Source organism: Chaetomium fimeti (assembly GCF_033439085.1).
Source record: "Chaetomium fimeti strain CBS 168.71 chromosome Unknown B0H64scaffold_2, whole genome shotgun sequence".
NCBI lineage: Eukaryota > Fungi > Ascomycota > Sordariomycetes > Sordariales > Chaetomiaceae > Chaetomium > Chaetomium fimeti.
Genome location: NW_026944330.1, coordinates 4,771,494 through 4,785,802, shown reverse-complemented (window position 1 = coordinate 4,785,802; position 14,309 = coordinate 4,771,494). Strand labels below are relative to the sequence as shown.

At 56.4% G+C, this 14,309-nt stretch overlaps 6 protein-coding genes across 6 annotated transcripts; 4 read left to right on the top strand and 2 right to left on the bottom strand.

The window, feature by feature from the left end:
* Nucleotides 1–742: 742 nt before the first annotated feature.
* B0H64DRAFT_103422 (uncharacterized protein) lies at nt 743–2,297 on the bottom strand. Its single transcript, XM_062797696.1, has 2 exons — nt 2,157–2,297; nt 743–2,089 (listed from the first exon to the last, which is right to left on the bottom strand). The coding sequence occupies exons 1-2, from the start codon at nt 2,199–2,201 to the stop codon at nt 863–865; spliced, it is 1,272 nt and encodes a 423-aa protein (XP_062663190.1). The 5' UTR covers nt 2,202–2,297; the 3' UTR covers nt 743–862.
* Nucleotides 2,298–3,893: 1,596 nt separating this feature from the next.
* Nucleotides 3,894–4,835, top strand: B0H64DRAFT_389264 (uncharacterized protein). The gene has a single exon (XM_062803328.1). It carries the CDS (start codon nt 4,013–4,015, stop codon nt 4,652–4,654), a length of 642 nt encoding a protein of 213 aa, XP_062663189.1. The 5' UTR covers nt 3,894–4,012; the 3' UTR covers nt 4,655–4,835.
* A 65-nt stretch (nt 4,836–4,900) lies between these two features.
* B0H64DRAFT_337772 (general substrate transporter) lies at nt 4,901–7,097 on the bottom strand. Its single transcript, XM_062801170.1, has 3 exons — nt 6,505–7,097; nt 6,112–6,437; nt 4,901–6,037 (listed from the first exon to the last, which is right to left on the bottom strand). Exons 1-3 carry the CDS (start codon nt 6,651–6,653, stop codon nt 5,010–5,012), a joined length of 1,503 nt encoding a protein of 500 aa, XP_062663188.1. The 5' UTR covers nt 6,654–7,097; the 3' UTR covers nt 4,901–5,009.
* A 229-nt stretch (nt 7,098–7,326) lies between these two features.
* Nucleotides 7,327–9,325, top strand: B0H64DRAFT_337767 (glycoside hydrolase family 51 protein). Its single transcript, XM_062801169.1, has 5 exons — nt 7,327–7,584; nt 7,650–7,844; nt 7,910–8,037; nt 8,096–8,184; nt 8,241–9,325. Exons 1-5 carry the CDS (start codon nt 7,478–7,480, stop codon nt 9,246–9,248), a joined length of 1,527 nt encoding a protein of 508 aa, XP_062663187.1. The 5' UTR covers nt 7,327–7,477; the 3' UTR covers nt 9,249–9,325.
* Nucleotides 9,326–9,678: 353 nt separating this feature from the next.
* On the top strand, nt 9,679–11,451 carry B0H64DRAFT_455806 (S-adenosyl-L-methionine-dependent methyltransferase; the record flags this gene model as incomplete). Its single annotated transcript, XM_062807321.1, has 11 exons — nt 9,679–9,855; nt 9,927–9,959; nt 10,014–10,092; nt 10,151–10,173; nt 10,237–10,380; nt 10,445–10,471; nt 10,520–10,557; nt 10,640–10,777; nt 10,842–11,104; nt 11,164–11,320; nt 11,381–11,451. The coding sequence occupies 11 exons, from the start codon at nt 9,679–9,681 to the stop codon at nt 11,409–11,411; spliced, it is 1,110 nt and encodes a 369-aa protein (XP_062663186.1). The 3' UTR covers nt 11,412–11,451.
* Nucleotides 11,452–13,107: 1,656 nt separating this feature from the next.
* Nucleotides 13,108–14,295, top strand: B0H64DRAFT_371985 (kinase-like domain-containing protein; the record flags this gene model as incomplete). Its single annotated transcript, XM_062802202.1, has 5 exons — nt 13,108–13,378; nt 13,460–13,544; nt 13,593–13,677; nt 13,730–14,143; nt 14,281–14,295. The coding sequence occupies 5 exons, from the start codon at nt 13,108–13,110 to the stop codon at nt 14,293–14,295; spliced, it is 870 nt and encodes a 289-aa protein (XP_062663185.1).
* Nucleotides 14,296–14,309: the final 14 nt, after the last annotated feature.

Here is a 14,309-nt window from a genome sequence, read left to right as displayed (position 1 = left end):
ACTCATACTCCCATTTCCCCTCGACGATGATGTTCCGCCATGAGATGGACCACCGGTTGAATGCCTTAGCTGCTGAGATGGCCACCGACTAGCCTGGAACCTGGGTGTTTTCCGGGACAGGTAACCCGGAAGCCCTGACACAACCTGGCGCCCTTTCATAGCCCACGCGGTTCCGGTCCAGGTCTACCTGGTTCGTCCGCCGATATTATCCCTCCTGCCGGCCGGGTCAAGGCCTGTGAACTCCCGTCAAAGGTTACGAGGAAAAACGTGAATAATGTCTTTTGCGTATCATAAGATGTGAGTTAAGACAGCGAGCTGGGAATATTTATTGGTCCCTGGAACCGGCCCGAGCCTCGGAATTCTCGGCCGATGGTTCCCGTGCGGCACTTCTCACGGCTGACGCTGAGGAGACAACTAATGCGGAGAGAAAGGGTTCTGGGGATTTCCAATTTTGGTTTTGGTGTTGGTTCTGCCGCGAACTACTCAGGGTCACGGATCTCTGGATCAGATGGGCGATTCCAAACCCTTGGTCGCTTTGTTCCCGGTTTCAGGAGGCCAACAAACCTAATTGTCGTCGGAAAGCGGCGGGACAGTCAGCGGATGCCAAGCCAAGGATGAGTCCCCTTCCTTTTCTGGCGTTCCCGATCTATAATTATCCGGCACCTTTCCTCTTCGGGGATAACATCGTCTCAAAGGGCAGGACATGGTTAGAGCTCCTTGATGTCAGAAATAGGTATACCATCACATGAATGTCGAAAATGTCATCTCAATACCTAGATAATATGTAAAATCAACGCCATATCCTTCGAAGATAAAACCCCAACTCCAGCGCTATGCACAAAACTTATCAAAATACACATGATCAGTACCCGAAGGGCGTAAGTTCGCCCCTGAACGGCCGCTGCGGCTTTGTCACCTTCTCGTCGTCCACCCTCCACACTCCCTTGGTCCTATCATGGTGCAGTTGCCAGCCCAGGCCCTCCGACAAACGGTGAAACACATGGTGGTCCTCGGCCTGGCGTGACCGGAAGAACAGCGGCTCCCACGGCGTCCCCTTCGCGACCTCGCTCGCCCGCATCTGCCGCTGCGCCTGCTCGATCTTGGTCTTCTCGGCCACCACCTGCCGCACATCCCCGCTCCGTAGCCCCTGCAGCACGCCATCCCAGGCCCGGCGCGACTCGAACGGGTCCTGCGCCTCGACGGGTTCGATGTCCATCGGCACGGGGTCGTTTTCGGGTGCCTTCAGCTCGTACACCTCCAATACCTCCCCCGTCCTGCAGTCCTTCACCGTCCACCCCTCATTCCAAGCCCCAGCCACCTCATAAATGGGCTTCTTCCGCTGCACATCCTCCTTCCGAAACACGCGTGCCTCAAACGAATTCCGCTTCCCGCGAAGGAGACCCTCCCCCCAGAACCGCACCTCCGACACGAGCCCATTACTCCCCACAATGTGGTACGTCCCCGCAATCTCGGGGTACAGACACCCCGACAAAAACCCCCTCACCTTCACATCCGGCAGCGGCACAAGGTAATCCTCATCATACCTCTCAACACGAAAGGTAGCGTGCCCGACCTGGCGGATGTTGACGGCGCCGTTGAAGGTCATCTCGACGCGGGCGTAGCCGTCGGCGCGCACGCCGTGGGCGCGGTCGGCCACGTGCATGGCCGTGATGGGCGGGTGGTGCGATACCTGCTCGGCGACGAGCTCGGCCGTGCACTTGGCGGACTCGTCGGTCCAGCTGGCGAGGAAGAGCTCGCCGAGGAAGGCGTTGAGCGGTTTGCGGATGGATTTGGCTGCGGTTGGGGGTGTTGTCGGCTTGCTTGTGGGGGGGATTGCTGTGGGGGTAGCAGGAATGGTGTTGCCCGGCGGGGTATCGTCGACGCCGACGTAGAGCTGGCTGCGCAGGGCGATGAGGAACCAGCGCAGGACTAGCAGGGCGCGCTTCTCGGGGTTGGGTTCGAGGGCGGGAGCGGCGAAAACGGAGGGGCGCTGGGCCCAGCAGTGGCCGACTTCGACGACGGAGGAGGGCGCGAGGAGGGAGGGTGGCCCTGTTACGTTGGCGAGATCGCCTTTGACGGAGCCGAGGAACTAGATGAGGGCGACACGGATTAGAGGGGAGTTTGGGAGTGAGGGGTTAGGATTCAGAACTGCGTACCTTGACCAGCTCCCGTAGGCGCGAGGAAACGGTTTTCGTGTCCATGATGGCGACTTGATTATGGTATGGTAGGTGGGTGAAATGATGTACGAGTCCAGTCACAGGATTTCAAGTTTGAATGTATAATTGGTGGTATGGTAACCTGGGTACCTGTAATGGATTAATGACCGACTTGGGAAATGACAAAAGCCTGTGGTTGGTAGATTATGGCATCCAGGAAACCGGTGGAAGGGAAAAATGGCAGCGATGGTGTTAAAATGCGATTGTGTACGAATATCAAACAAAGCGAGCGCTGCCTGGGGGACCTTGGATTCTTTTGTTGGCCAAGTTGCTGCCCCAGCTTTGTTTCATGTTCGTCTCAAGTCCCGTGCTTCCCCCAGCCGGGGGCAAGAGATGGTGAGGAGACGTAATCCACCGACAAGCCGTCCGTTAGCATGTGCGACTACATCGTCCATGTGCTGCAAGGACGGATTGATAGTGTCATGTAGCATGCATGGACCCTGCGAAAACGGGAGGGGAGGCGAATCTACCCGAGAGAATCGGGCTGTGCCGTGGCGAGCTCCCGCTGAACTGAAGTGCTTTGCAGCACGAATAACCCCAGGTACCCCGCCCGCTGGAGTAAGCGGTCAAACCGATGAAAAGCGCCAAGCACCCAACTCGGTTTTGGAGGTAAATTGAAAACCAATAATCGGGTAGTTTTCACCAAGGTACTTTGCATGCATTCTTTTGGCTCAAATACACCGTCAAGCTCAGATGAACCGCGCGTCCACGATGCACTGCCCAGACGCCCACCTTTCGGGTCGAGCTGACTCCGAGAGGCGGTGCAACCCGAGGGCCGCAAAGCAGCTGTGTTTTCGGCTAGCATTGGCCCGACACAAACATGCCCGAGACGGAGGTCAAGTGGCACTCAATTGATGACGCATTTCTGCTGGTTGCGCTTTCTACCAGCAGGTGTGGTCTCTCATCGCACGTGCGGCAATGTCGAGGAAATTGACCAAACCTACAAGGTAGTCTATAATGCGACCCCAAATATCGTGAACCCCTTTCCCTCATCTCCTGGGAACAACCCCCACCCCCAAATGCGCAAACACGGCCGAACTTCGAGTAAACTTCGACCAAGCCTCGACTGAAGGAGCGAAACGAAAGCCACCTCGAAGCCCTAAGCTGTGTTCAGGCAAATTATGTGTCGTTTACCCAATTTATTTTATTTATTCGTTTTGCCCGATTTCTTTCATTCAGTTTTTGCTTGAGAGTTGAGATGTTGGGCTTTTTGTAGCCAGCGGGTGCTGGGCAACGCCGTGGCGATGGTCAACATGAAAGAACGAACCTCAACAACATGACCTCAACCACTAAACCGGTGCTACTGAATGACGCCATTCTCATGAACAAAACACCGAGCCCGATATACCTCAAGCCTCGCCCGCACATACCACGCTGTCCCGGTGGGCGAGTCCGGGGGTGACTCAGGGGGGTCGGGAAATGCCGGTAACACGGCGCCCAACACCACGACGCGGCCGCAATTGATCCGGCAGGGCTCGGGGCTGAGCGTAACTGGCTGGAGAAAGCGCGACGGCAGCGCGGAAATTGACCTCTTCTTCCAAGACCTGCAGGGCGGGCTGCGGTTTTCGCAGTGCGACTCCAGCCTTCGCTCGCCGGGCAACGACTCGGCGTGCTGGACATCGTCCGTTGACTTCAACTCGAGTGCTAGAGCCGCCACGCTTCTGGGGGTATCTACCATTCTCTGGGGCAGTGGGTATGAGGTTAGTCTTATACATAGTCTCGCGGCCATTGTACTGCTCTTTTAACACCCCTCACAGCCGCAGATAGAGCTCTGGTACGTGGGCTATAACCGCAATATGCTCTGCAGCCTATGTAACGGCATCGAGGGCAATTACAAGCCGACCGCAAATTGGGCCACCCTCGAACTCAACATTACTGCCCTCACCTCCTCACACCTAGCCACCGCACCCACACCAACCAACTACAGTATGATCGCCGTCGAAGCCGGCTACGCCATCTTCTACCAGACACCGGCCGACAAACTCGCCGTATCCATCACGCAGCTCGACTCGCCCGACCGCCCGGCCGGCTTCCACCAACCCTGGCCGACCACCCTCCCGGACATCACCCTACCCAAGCGGGCGCCCATCGCCGCCTTCTCGATCGCCCGCCCGGGCGACACCCTGCAGCGCGTCGACACGACGGTGCTGTACCTCGATGCCGACGCTAACATCAACGTGCTGTCGTCACCCGAGGCGTTGATGGCGGGCTGGACGATGGCCAAGCCTGAGGCGCTGCGCGGTGCGGATAAGGATACGGATATCGCGTGTCTGAACATGGCCACGTCGGAGTATAATGCGGCTGAGGTGCCGGTGGCGCTGGAGGCGGCGTCGGAGGATACGAGGTGCTACTTTCAGAGGGAGGGGAGCGTGGTGGAGGTGTGGTTGGATGTGGAAAGGGGAGAGTGGGTGGTTATGGGAAGTGTGCCTATTCCGTGATCTTGCTATACATACCCGTTTCTTTCGTCCTTGTTTTTCTTGTGGTTTTGGGGGGTCCGTTTCCGTCCATCGGCCAGTGGGTGATCTATTGGCGTTGGGACTGTAATATATTACGAGGGTGGTTATTTATTGTTTAGGATCGATCACGAATGTCTATTTGGACACGGCTGTTGCATTGAGATTCCAGTGATTCACATACTCACTCATGTGCATTGTTCTAGATCAGAAACAGTGAATAGTGTACTACGAGAGAAATCTTACAGACTACTAATATTTCTAGAGAACTAGCAGATCAGGGTCTAGAGATACAAGCAGATGTACGAGTAATGAAAACACCGACTCCGCTGCCATTAGCTTATCCCACGTGCACCGACTCCTGCTTGGCCTTGACCTCCTCAACACGACGCTCGAGGTCGTTGGCCGCCCAGTCCTTCCGGTCCATGGTTGGCACAAACAGGGGCGCGTCCGTGAACAGCCGGTTCATCTCCTCGAGCGGGCGACGAGCCGTCTCGGGGAGGAAAGCCCAGAAGAACAGGGCGTTGGTGAAGTTGCAAATGACAAACAGGATATAGTAGCGGTGCCCGACCGTCTTCATGGCCGGCCCGGTGATCTGCCCAATCATGGTGTTGAGCGCGAACGAGGTCATGGTCGCGATGGACACGCCCTTGGACCGCGTCTTGGTATCGAACACCTCGGCCGGGATGATCCAGGACAGGGGGCCGCACGTCGCGCTGAAGCTGAAGTTGTACACCCAGGTGACCACGATGAAGCCCCACGCTGCCGCCTGGTTGTCGTTGGCCCCAGGGGGAAACTTGGCCAGCAAGATGGTGGCGATGATGAAGGTGACGCAGTTGCCGAGATTGCCAAAGATGAGCGGCCAGCGCCGCCCGAACTTGTCGATGAACAGCATGCAGAGTGCCTGTGCCACCAGCGCGAGGATGGATGAGATGGCTTGGTACTGGAGCGTGTCGTCGCCCTCGATCCCCATGAGGCCGTAGATGGTGACTGAGTAGTACTGGATCGCGGAAACACCCGTCATCTGGGCACCACCCTGGAGTGCACAAGCCAGCACGAGACGCCGGAAGCAGGATTTGTCTTTGAACAGCTCCGCGTACGACTTGGCTTCGTTCGCGCGATCGAAAGCGACGGCCTCTCGGATCTGCTGGTACTCGGCCTGCACCCAGGCATCGGTGGTGTCACCGTGGGCGTGCAGCTTGGCCAGCGTCTGTAGGCCGAGTTCGGGCTTGTCGTGGTCGATGAGCCAGCGCGGAGACTCGGGAAAGAGGAGAATGAGGGCGGCGAGGAAGACAGCGGGGACGACCTGGATACCGAGTGAGGTCCGCCATTGCCCGTCGTTCGTGGGGGCAAAACCGACATAAGTGCCTGCGAGAATACGGTCAGTACCAGGTACATAGCCAGGGTTCGGTAGTGACAAGAAAAGGGAACTCAGGGCCTACCGTAAGAAATCCAGGCCGCCGCCAAAGCACCAATACCAAGCATGAACTGCTGCAGAGCGGTGACTCGACCGCGGATGCTGGGGTGCGCGAGTTCGGCCTGATATAGAGGGACGATCATGCAGAGAACGCCAACCCCGACACCAGCGATGGCCCGTCCAGCGTAGAGGTACGAGAGAGCCTGAGCTCCTGTCTGCAGGGCACCTCCCAGGCAAAAGACGAGGGCGCCGAGCAAGATTGTCCAGCGACGGCCGAGCCTGTCACCCATGGGGCCGGCGGCCGCGGCACCAAAGAAGGCACCGCCTGTGAAGACGGATACGACTGCTGCTCTGCAGACAACATTAGCCACCCTGGTCCAATCATGACATTTAAACATGGGTGTCTTGGTGGACGTACTCCTCATTGTTGCTGGGGTTGAACTTGGTTTTGAACGACTGTGCGGCAATGACCTGGGCAATAACACCCAAGTCGTAACCGTACAGCAGGGACCCGAGTGAGGCGAAAACGCCCACTAGGAACTGGTACCACTTGGGGGAGAGGGCCATCGTGGGGGATGTTCAAAGTGCCTTCCGTGTATCACGTCTCGACCCTTCGTCTAAAGGCGGGAAGTAACATGACGGAAATAAACCCCACACGAGGAGATCTGCAGCACTTTATACTTCCACCCAAGACCGTATGCGGCTCTCCTGCACTGCTCCCCCGATGGCCTCGTGTCGCGTGGAAACTAGACCGAGACCCTGGAACGCCCGTGTTCGAGTTCCAGGAACATTCGGTGCTGCGGTGAAAGCCGTGACACGTGCTGGTGGACTTCCAAGCACGAATACTACGTAGCGCACCTATCGAGCTGCAGATTTCCCCGGAATGTTCCATCACCTCCACTTCGCCAACCATCTCTCCGCATTCCGAGCGTTGGAGGCTCCATCATGGTCCCGGTGCGTTGCCAGTCCAGACCTAGCTCCGCGTCCAGTTGCCCCGATTCCCCGCGCGGCGGGACTTGTTTGGGCCTGCGTCCTGGGGTGTGATCGGCCGAAGGCTACTGGTGGGTATTCTCTTGTCCCCGCGTGGCATCCTACGCGGGGACAATATCCGGGTATCGTTCCCGATCCGGCTAGGGGCTGGGCACGCCGCACGACCGGCAGTCGGGATCAGTTATGCGCACGAATCAGGTGCCACAGGCTCGCGGCGTGAAGGCCCCAACGTTTTCGGCATCACGGCCCACGCGTGAGGAGTCAAGCCGTCTCCGCTACGGCCAGAGGGATGTGCCCTCCCGCAAACTTGGGTGTCGAATAAATTACCTTTGACTTCGGTGTCATCAACAGAGCCTCAATCAATTCTGTATACCGGAGTTACGTCAGTTGAGATATTCATCATGGCCACTTTCACAAGAATAGAGGAGGGGGAGACCTCGTCTATCAGCATTCACCCCTCCAACAAAATCGCAAAGATCGATGACAACATCTATGGCGGTTTTACAGAGTAAGAGGCCTAGCGCCCCCCTTAATCCAGCTTATTAGGACAGTAACCTCACTCACACACCCTAGACACATGGGAAGATGCATCTACGGCGGTATCTACGACCCCGGCAACCCCCTGTCGGATGAGAATGGCTTCCGGAAGGACGTCATCGATGCCTTCAAGGAGTTGAACGTCCCTGTCGTACGGTACCCCGGGGGCAACTTCTGTGCCACCTATAACTGGCTGGACGGTGTTGGCCCAAGAGAAAACAGGCCCAGCAGGTAATCCTCCCTCTTCCCTTTACCCCCGATGGATGATGTCGTTTTGTTTACTAACCCCTGAATAGACCGGAGCTGGCATGGATTGGAACTGAGACCAACGAATTTGGGACGGACGAGTTCATGAAATGGTGCGAGGTGGTTGGGACCGAGCCGTACATTTGCCTCAACATGGGCACGGGAACCCTCGCTGAAGGTAAGCTTCATGCACCCCAACCTTCGATAGTGTCGGTAAGGACTAACATCTGGCGTAGCTCTCGGGTGGCTTGAGTACTGCAACTCAGATCGCAACACATACTATGCCAACATGCGGCGGAAGAATGGCCGCGAGAAGCCATACAATGTAAGTAACTCTCTCCGAGTCCGTTTCGATGGCAGCATTCATTAACCTTTGCTTAGGTCAAATACTGGGCGCTCGGAAACGAATGCTGGGGCGCATGGCAGGTCGAGCAGATGACCAAAGAAGACTACGCCAAGAAGGCGTACCAATGGGCCAAGGCACTCAAGCTGCTTGACCCGAGCATCACGCTGATCCTATGCGGCGAGACGGGCTTCTCCTCGTGGGACTACTATGTGCTCAAGGAGTGCGTCAAGTGGGATGTCCACGGCTTGGGCACCGAGAGCACCACCAAATCGCTCATCGACATGCACAGCATCCACATCTACACGGCCTCCAACGAGCACCTCCCCAACGCCACCGCCCCCCGCGCGGCGGAGCACGCCATCAAGATGGCCTCGTCGCTCATCGACCTCGCCCGCATCGAGAACAAGGTGCCCGAGACTGTCCCCAGGCAGAAGATCTGCTTCGACGAGTGGAACGTGTGGGACCCGATCAGGGCGCCCGGCGAGGAAGGGGCCGAGGAGAAGTACACCCTGTCGGACGCGCTGGCCGTGGCCGTCTGGCTGAACGCCTTCATCCGCCAGGCCAAGGACGTCGGCATGGCCAACATCGCGCAGTCGGTCAACGTCATCTCGCCCCTCATGACCACTAAGGACGGCCTGGTCAAGCAGACCATCTGGTGGCCGCTGCTGCTGTTCAGCAAGTACATGCGTGGCCACACCATCGCGCTCAACGTCAAGGCACCCGAGTACGGCGGCCAAACTAAGCCGCGGTGGATCCGGGCGGCGATTGAGACGCCGTACCTGGACTGCAGCGCGACGGTGGGCGACGATGGCTTCGTTAACCTTGCTGTGGCAAACGTGCACGAGGAGAATGACTATGAGGTCGCGCTGGATGGCCTTCAAGCGGACAAGGTTGAGGTTTATGTTGTCTCCGGGGATAACGTCAGCGTTACGAACACCGATGGGGCACAGAAAGTGGGTATTAAGGAGAGTTCATGGGATGGAAAGGGCAAGTACACGTTTGGGAAGCACTCGTTTACGCTGTTGAGGTGGAAGCGGGCGTAAAAGGCGGGCTGGACACGGTGTAGACAAAATAGGTATTTAGGCAGATAGACAATCACAACCACGGTGAGCTATCGGGCATATCTCTTCATGGCATGTCTCACCTTCCCGTTCGTGGTCTGGGTGGCTCTTCGGAATCTGAAAGATGTCATTACCAGGGAACGGCTTTTCAATAGCTCCTTCCCAGGAGATTAATCCCCTCGCATGCCCGTTGACACTTGCTGCCACCCAAGTCCTGCAAGGGGGTGACCGCACCCCCAAAGGATTGCTTTTTGAGGGTGCGTTACCAACTTTTGTCATCCACTCCACTCGCGTTGCTTTGACTTGTTTAATTCCTTTAGAGATATCCCCGTGTCTTCATAAAACATCACTCCAACGGCCGAGGCACAGCTAGCAGACTACGTTATCACCAGTTAAGAAACCAACGATTATCATGGCCAGCTCCCAAGGAACCGCGCCCATCAACCCTCCGGCTAACCCTGCGGCCGGCCACCAACTTGGAATAAATGGCCATGGTCCTACGCCTGTTCCCCAACTTCCAACAAATGGTAATGGGTCGGCTGCGGTCGCTGCCGATGCAAGCTCCAGCAACCGGGTCTCCGATTCCGACGTGAGTGGCGGCCGTAACCTGCGGCTAGAATGAAGCAAAGCGCGAGCATGGACTAAGACACCTAACTGCAGGGCGGCGTTGGGCAAGACAATGCCGCTGATCTAGTATGGGCTCCGATCTCATGTGGATTTGGTGCCGCTGCTAACGGGACAACCCAGGATCACCGACTCCTGTATGGGCGCACTTACCACGCCTACCGAGATGAGACTGGCGGTGCCAATATTGATGGTTACAAACGTATGGCACCCGATCTAGGAAAGACTGGATGTGATGACTGACTGCCAACTGGGGCTAGCATACTTCGTACCAAACGATGAGGTACCAAGCTTTGTCGCATTGCCCGGTTTTGTAGCTTCCTCTTGCTAACCAGCATCATGACAGGTCGAGTTCCGCCGTATGAATCTCCAGCACGACCTAGTGACGTCTGCGCTGGACTACCGGTTGTATTCGTGCCCGGCCGGCGTGGATGCGCCCCTGAGAAATGTCCTTGACGCTAGCTGCGGGACGGGCATCTGGACGGTGCAGGTTGGCAAGTAGAACTCAAAGAACAGCCCGGGGGGGACGAAGACTGCTAACCGTCTATCTCTAGCTGAGGAGAACCCAGACGCCAGAGTCGGTCCCCTCGCCAGTTTCGTAGACTGGGGTTTGTGTTAACGACTTTTAGGTCCTTGGTGTTGATATCAGCCCCTGGGCACCTGATCCGTAAGCTCACGCCCCAAACCCAGGCCTGCCTCCAAGGCCTGCCATGTGCCACCTATTTAAACCATTAATTTACAATCCACAGCAAGCCCCCGAACGCCTACTTCAATGAGCATGACCTGGACATGGACTGGGAGTACCGTGTTCAGTTTGACCTCATCTACGCGCGCTTCTTGGCGGGTTCCATCACGAACTGGCCCAAATTCTTCGGCCAGGCATACCAGTGAGCACCATACCCGAATCTCTGCTGACTGGGTTGATCAATGTTCACCGTTGCATGAATTTAGAAACATCCAGCCGGGCGGCTGGCTCGAGATGGTTGACTTTCTGTACCCCATAACCTCAGTTCACGGCAGCATCCCGAGGGAAAGCGCGCTGTACCGCTGGAATATCGGGCTCGTAGAGGCTTCACGGGCGCTCGGTGTCAACCTGAACTGCAGCAGGGATTACCAGCAGCAAATGCGCCTTGCTGGATTCCAAAACGTGTCGCGACAGGAGCATTCGTGGCCGCTGGGTATTTGGCCGCAAAGCCGGAGGGGGAAATATATGGGTAAGCAGAGCGCGGTGAGGGGGGCGTGCGAATGTTGGCGGCTTCTGACAGTAGGACAGGCAGGAGAGCTCTCCAAAACACCATCGAGAGTCTCCACGGACTCACCCTCCTGCCTTTCACGCGCGGTTTGAACTGGTCTGTCGAACAGGCGAATTCTTTACGCGAAAGTACCGCTCAGGACCTCAGGAACCTGGGCCTCCGCGTCAGGTTCCGCCTGTGAGTCTGTCCGGAGCTGGAGACGGGCAAATCTGGAGAACTGACACTAATGCGTTGCAGTATCGTCGTCTACGGGCAGAAAGCTTTGTGAATATGTAAACCAGCGCCGTCCGGTTTTGGCTGAGATGTACTCGAGCGGCTATGGAATGGAGAAGCAAGCGTGTTGTGGGTTCTTACAAGGGACTTGGAAGCAAGTTGGCGATGTGTACTTTATTCGTTTCTCAGACTTTGCATGCCGGTTTTATCCGCTGGATTACGGCCTTGAGCCTAACCATAGCATATTTATTTTCACTTTGCTGATGGTCGCTCGAGATCATGATCTCTGAATACGTGGAATCGAATCGATGTTCGCGTGATTTAATACTGGTAGGCCACTGCAGCACCGGCGCGTTCTGGCTTCTCGTTCAAGCTCGGAGTCCGAAAGGTCAATTGGGGAACAGGTTCTTGGGTGATTGACCCCCTATGGAACGGGATCATGAACCGCGAAAAGGCCCTGTTTCGGCACCGTGACCAAGATGCAACGGGGTTTGGAGCAGCAGAGGTCGATCGATCCCGGACTCCCTATAGCCAAGCGGTCCAAGTCACCTATCCGGCCGCAGAACTAACACATGATGATCGCATCCTCCGTCCACCCCGACCACCACTAGCACAAAGCCCTCCATCGACGAGTGGCCATCTTCCCTTCATTAAGATTAGCCATCACCAACCACCGAGACATCAACTAAGGCGGCGTGAAACTTACCTGAGAGGTCTATCGCATTTTGCGGTACCTCGTGCAGGTGCAGGTGGGGCAGGGAATTACAGAGTAGGAAACCTGCCCGGTGATTGCTTCCATCATCTGATGGCACCATATACCTGTAGTTCTGGAGGCGTCGCACTGGCCTTGTTGTTGGTATCGGTGTCTCGGGGATGCCTTACATTGCGAAAAGGGTTGGCTGTAATACCAACACATTGTGGCGGCGGGTGGATGCCTGTTCCGAGGAAGGGAAAATTGGGTTGATGATTCAGGTATTTATCTGCAATCAAGTCCACAACTGTACAGTTTCTAGCAGTGGCAGCAGGCCCGACGATGGGGAAAGGAGATGGGATGAAGGACCACAACGGTTGGGGAAAAGGCAGGCACTTAATAATTAAGAAAACGTAGACGAAGAGAAATAATTACTCACCAAGTTTTACACGCCCTCGCACCCGAAATTCTGACCCTCGCAGTGGTTGGCCAGTTGCTGCTGGGTAGGTCCCTCATTGCCCAGGTACCTACCTAGGTAGTTGCTACCCGCGGGCAAACTGCAGCGGAAGCATGTATACAAATTGCCGTGTCCGCGCCAGTACACGCATTGGAGAATGTGTCCATGATGCGTTGGCGGGCTCGGGAAAAACACGGCAGGATAACTGCAGGTTGATGGGTTGTTTTTAAAACTGGCAAATGGAATGACCACCTCAACTCACACCAACCTGCCGACGGGAGCTTTCCATTATTACATGCGGTGGCGCGCATCATACGAAGTACGGATTACAATCAACCCATGAAATTCGCTCGCCGAGTAGTAGGCGGTCGCCGCGCTGAATGCGGTCGTTGTGTATCTCGCCGACCTGGTGCCGCTGCCTTTGAGTCTTTGTCACTCTTTGACCCGCCCAAGTTTCAGGACAACCGGCCACCACAAATACAACGGTGATTGAGCACGGTAATTCAGCTCCAGGTAATTTCTCGAGTCCTCTCATTTACCTAGCCCCAACTGACACCTCAACTTGCTCAAGATTTCAAAATAAGAAAGAGTCCGAGGATGAAGATGGAGCCGAACCGGAAACCAGCCCCGGTCCCCGACGGACCGCAAGGAGCAACGGCCCTGGGCCCGATCGATCCAGTGGCATCAGCCCTTCCAACGGCCGGAGCGGAGAGCCAGTCCCAGAGCGAAACACCCAATGCCCCACCAGGAAAGAATGAACAGACCGTGGTCGGGCAGAACCCGCGCTTGATCCTCGGAGGATCGGATATCATGACAGGCGGCGGCGGCCTCGTCGACGACTCTGGTTTCTTCTTGTCCAACAAAGGAGATGATGGTGAGCCGACCGCCATTGGAAGCCCCTCCAGCCAAGTACAAGGCTGGAACCCGCGGCATCTGCCTATACTCCCATTTCCAGGCTCACCTCTTCCACCAACAATTACAACCAAGCACAACATGTTACTTAAAAAGAACCTCGAGTTCCTCGGACTCGGCGGGAGCGGGTACGTGTACAAATGCGCCGCGGGGTTCGCATATAAACGCGACGCCAGCCAGCGCGAGGTCGACTTGATGACAGCGGCCGGCGACTGTTCCATCGCCCCCCTTAGCCGCGTCCTGTGGGAGAGGGGCGGGGGTGTTAGTACCGTCGGGACTCGTCATGGAGCTTGCGACCCCTTTCGACTTCAAGGTCGTCCCGGCCGAGCAGCGCGCGGCGGTGATGCAAGAGATGGTCGGCCTGGTCGAGCGGCTTCACAGTAGCGAATTCGGTATCGTCCACGGCGATATCAAGCCTGCCAACTTCCTACGGTGTCGCGATGGTAAACTGCGTCTGTGCGACTTCGACTCTGCTCGGCTGATCGCCGATGAGAAGGCTGAGGGTTGGGAAGGGTTTATGAGTCACCGGTATTTGGCTCCGAGCCGGGGTTATCCTTACCGTAGACCGCCGCCTACGGTTATCGACGATGAGTATGCCTTGGCAATTTCTATCTGGGAGCTCTTTACAGGGAAGGACGCTTTTATCGAGGAATTTATGGAGGACGTTTTCAAGGATGGTAGGACTATCGACGTCGATGAGTTGGAGGATGATGGGGTCAGGAGCTTTGTGTGTAAACGGCTGCGAGCTGGGGGGGCGAAACTCCCAGTACAAGCAGCCTAGAGCCCGCAGAATGAGGAGATGGTTACGCCGGGGTGTGATTCATAACAGAACATCTGTCTTCACCTGGGAAACCCAAAACCCAGTTAGTCAACAGTTGATTTCGGTTCGTGCC

Coding starts and splice junctions, on each gene's coding strand:
- B0H64DRAFT_103422 (XM_062797696.1), bottom strand. CDS start 2,201: ATGGACACGAAAACCGTTTCCTCGCGCCTACGGGAGCTGGTCAAG. Junction 2,090..2,156: donor GCCTACGGGAGCTGGTCAAG/GTACGCAGTTCT, acceptor GCCCTCATCTAG/TTCCTCGGCTCCGTCAAAGG.
- B0H64DRAFT_389264 (XM_062803328.1), top strand. CDS start 4,013: ATGCTCTGCAGCCTATGTAACGGCATCGAGGGCAATTACAAGCCGACC.
- B0H64DRAFT_337772 (XM_062801170.1), bottom strand. CDS start 6,653: ATGGCCCTCTCCCCCAAGTGGTACCAGTTCCTAGTGGGCGTTTTCGCC. Junction 6,438..6,504: donor AACCCCAGCAACAATGAGGA/GTACGTCCACCA, acceptor TGTTGTCTGCAG/AGCAGCAGTCGTATCCGTCT. Junction 6,038..6,111: donor GGCGGCCTGGATTTCTTACG/GTAGGCCCTGAG, acceptor GTATTCTCGCAG/GCACTTATGTCGGTTTTGCC.
- B0H64DRAFT_337767 (XM_062801169.1), top strand. CDS start 7,478: ATGGCCACTTTCACAAGAATAGAGGAGGGGGAGACCTCGTCTATCAGC. Junction 7,845..7,909: donor AGAGAAAACAGGCCCAGCAG/GTAATCCTCCCT, acceptor ACCCCTGAATAG/ACCGGAGCTGGCATGGATTG. Junction 8,185..8,240: donor GCCGCGAGAAGCCATACAAT/GTAAGTAACTCT, acceptor ACCTTTGCTTAG/GTCAAATACTGGGCGCTCGG.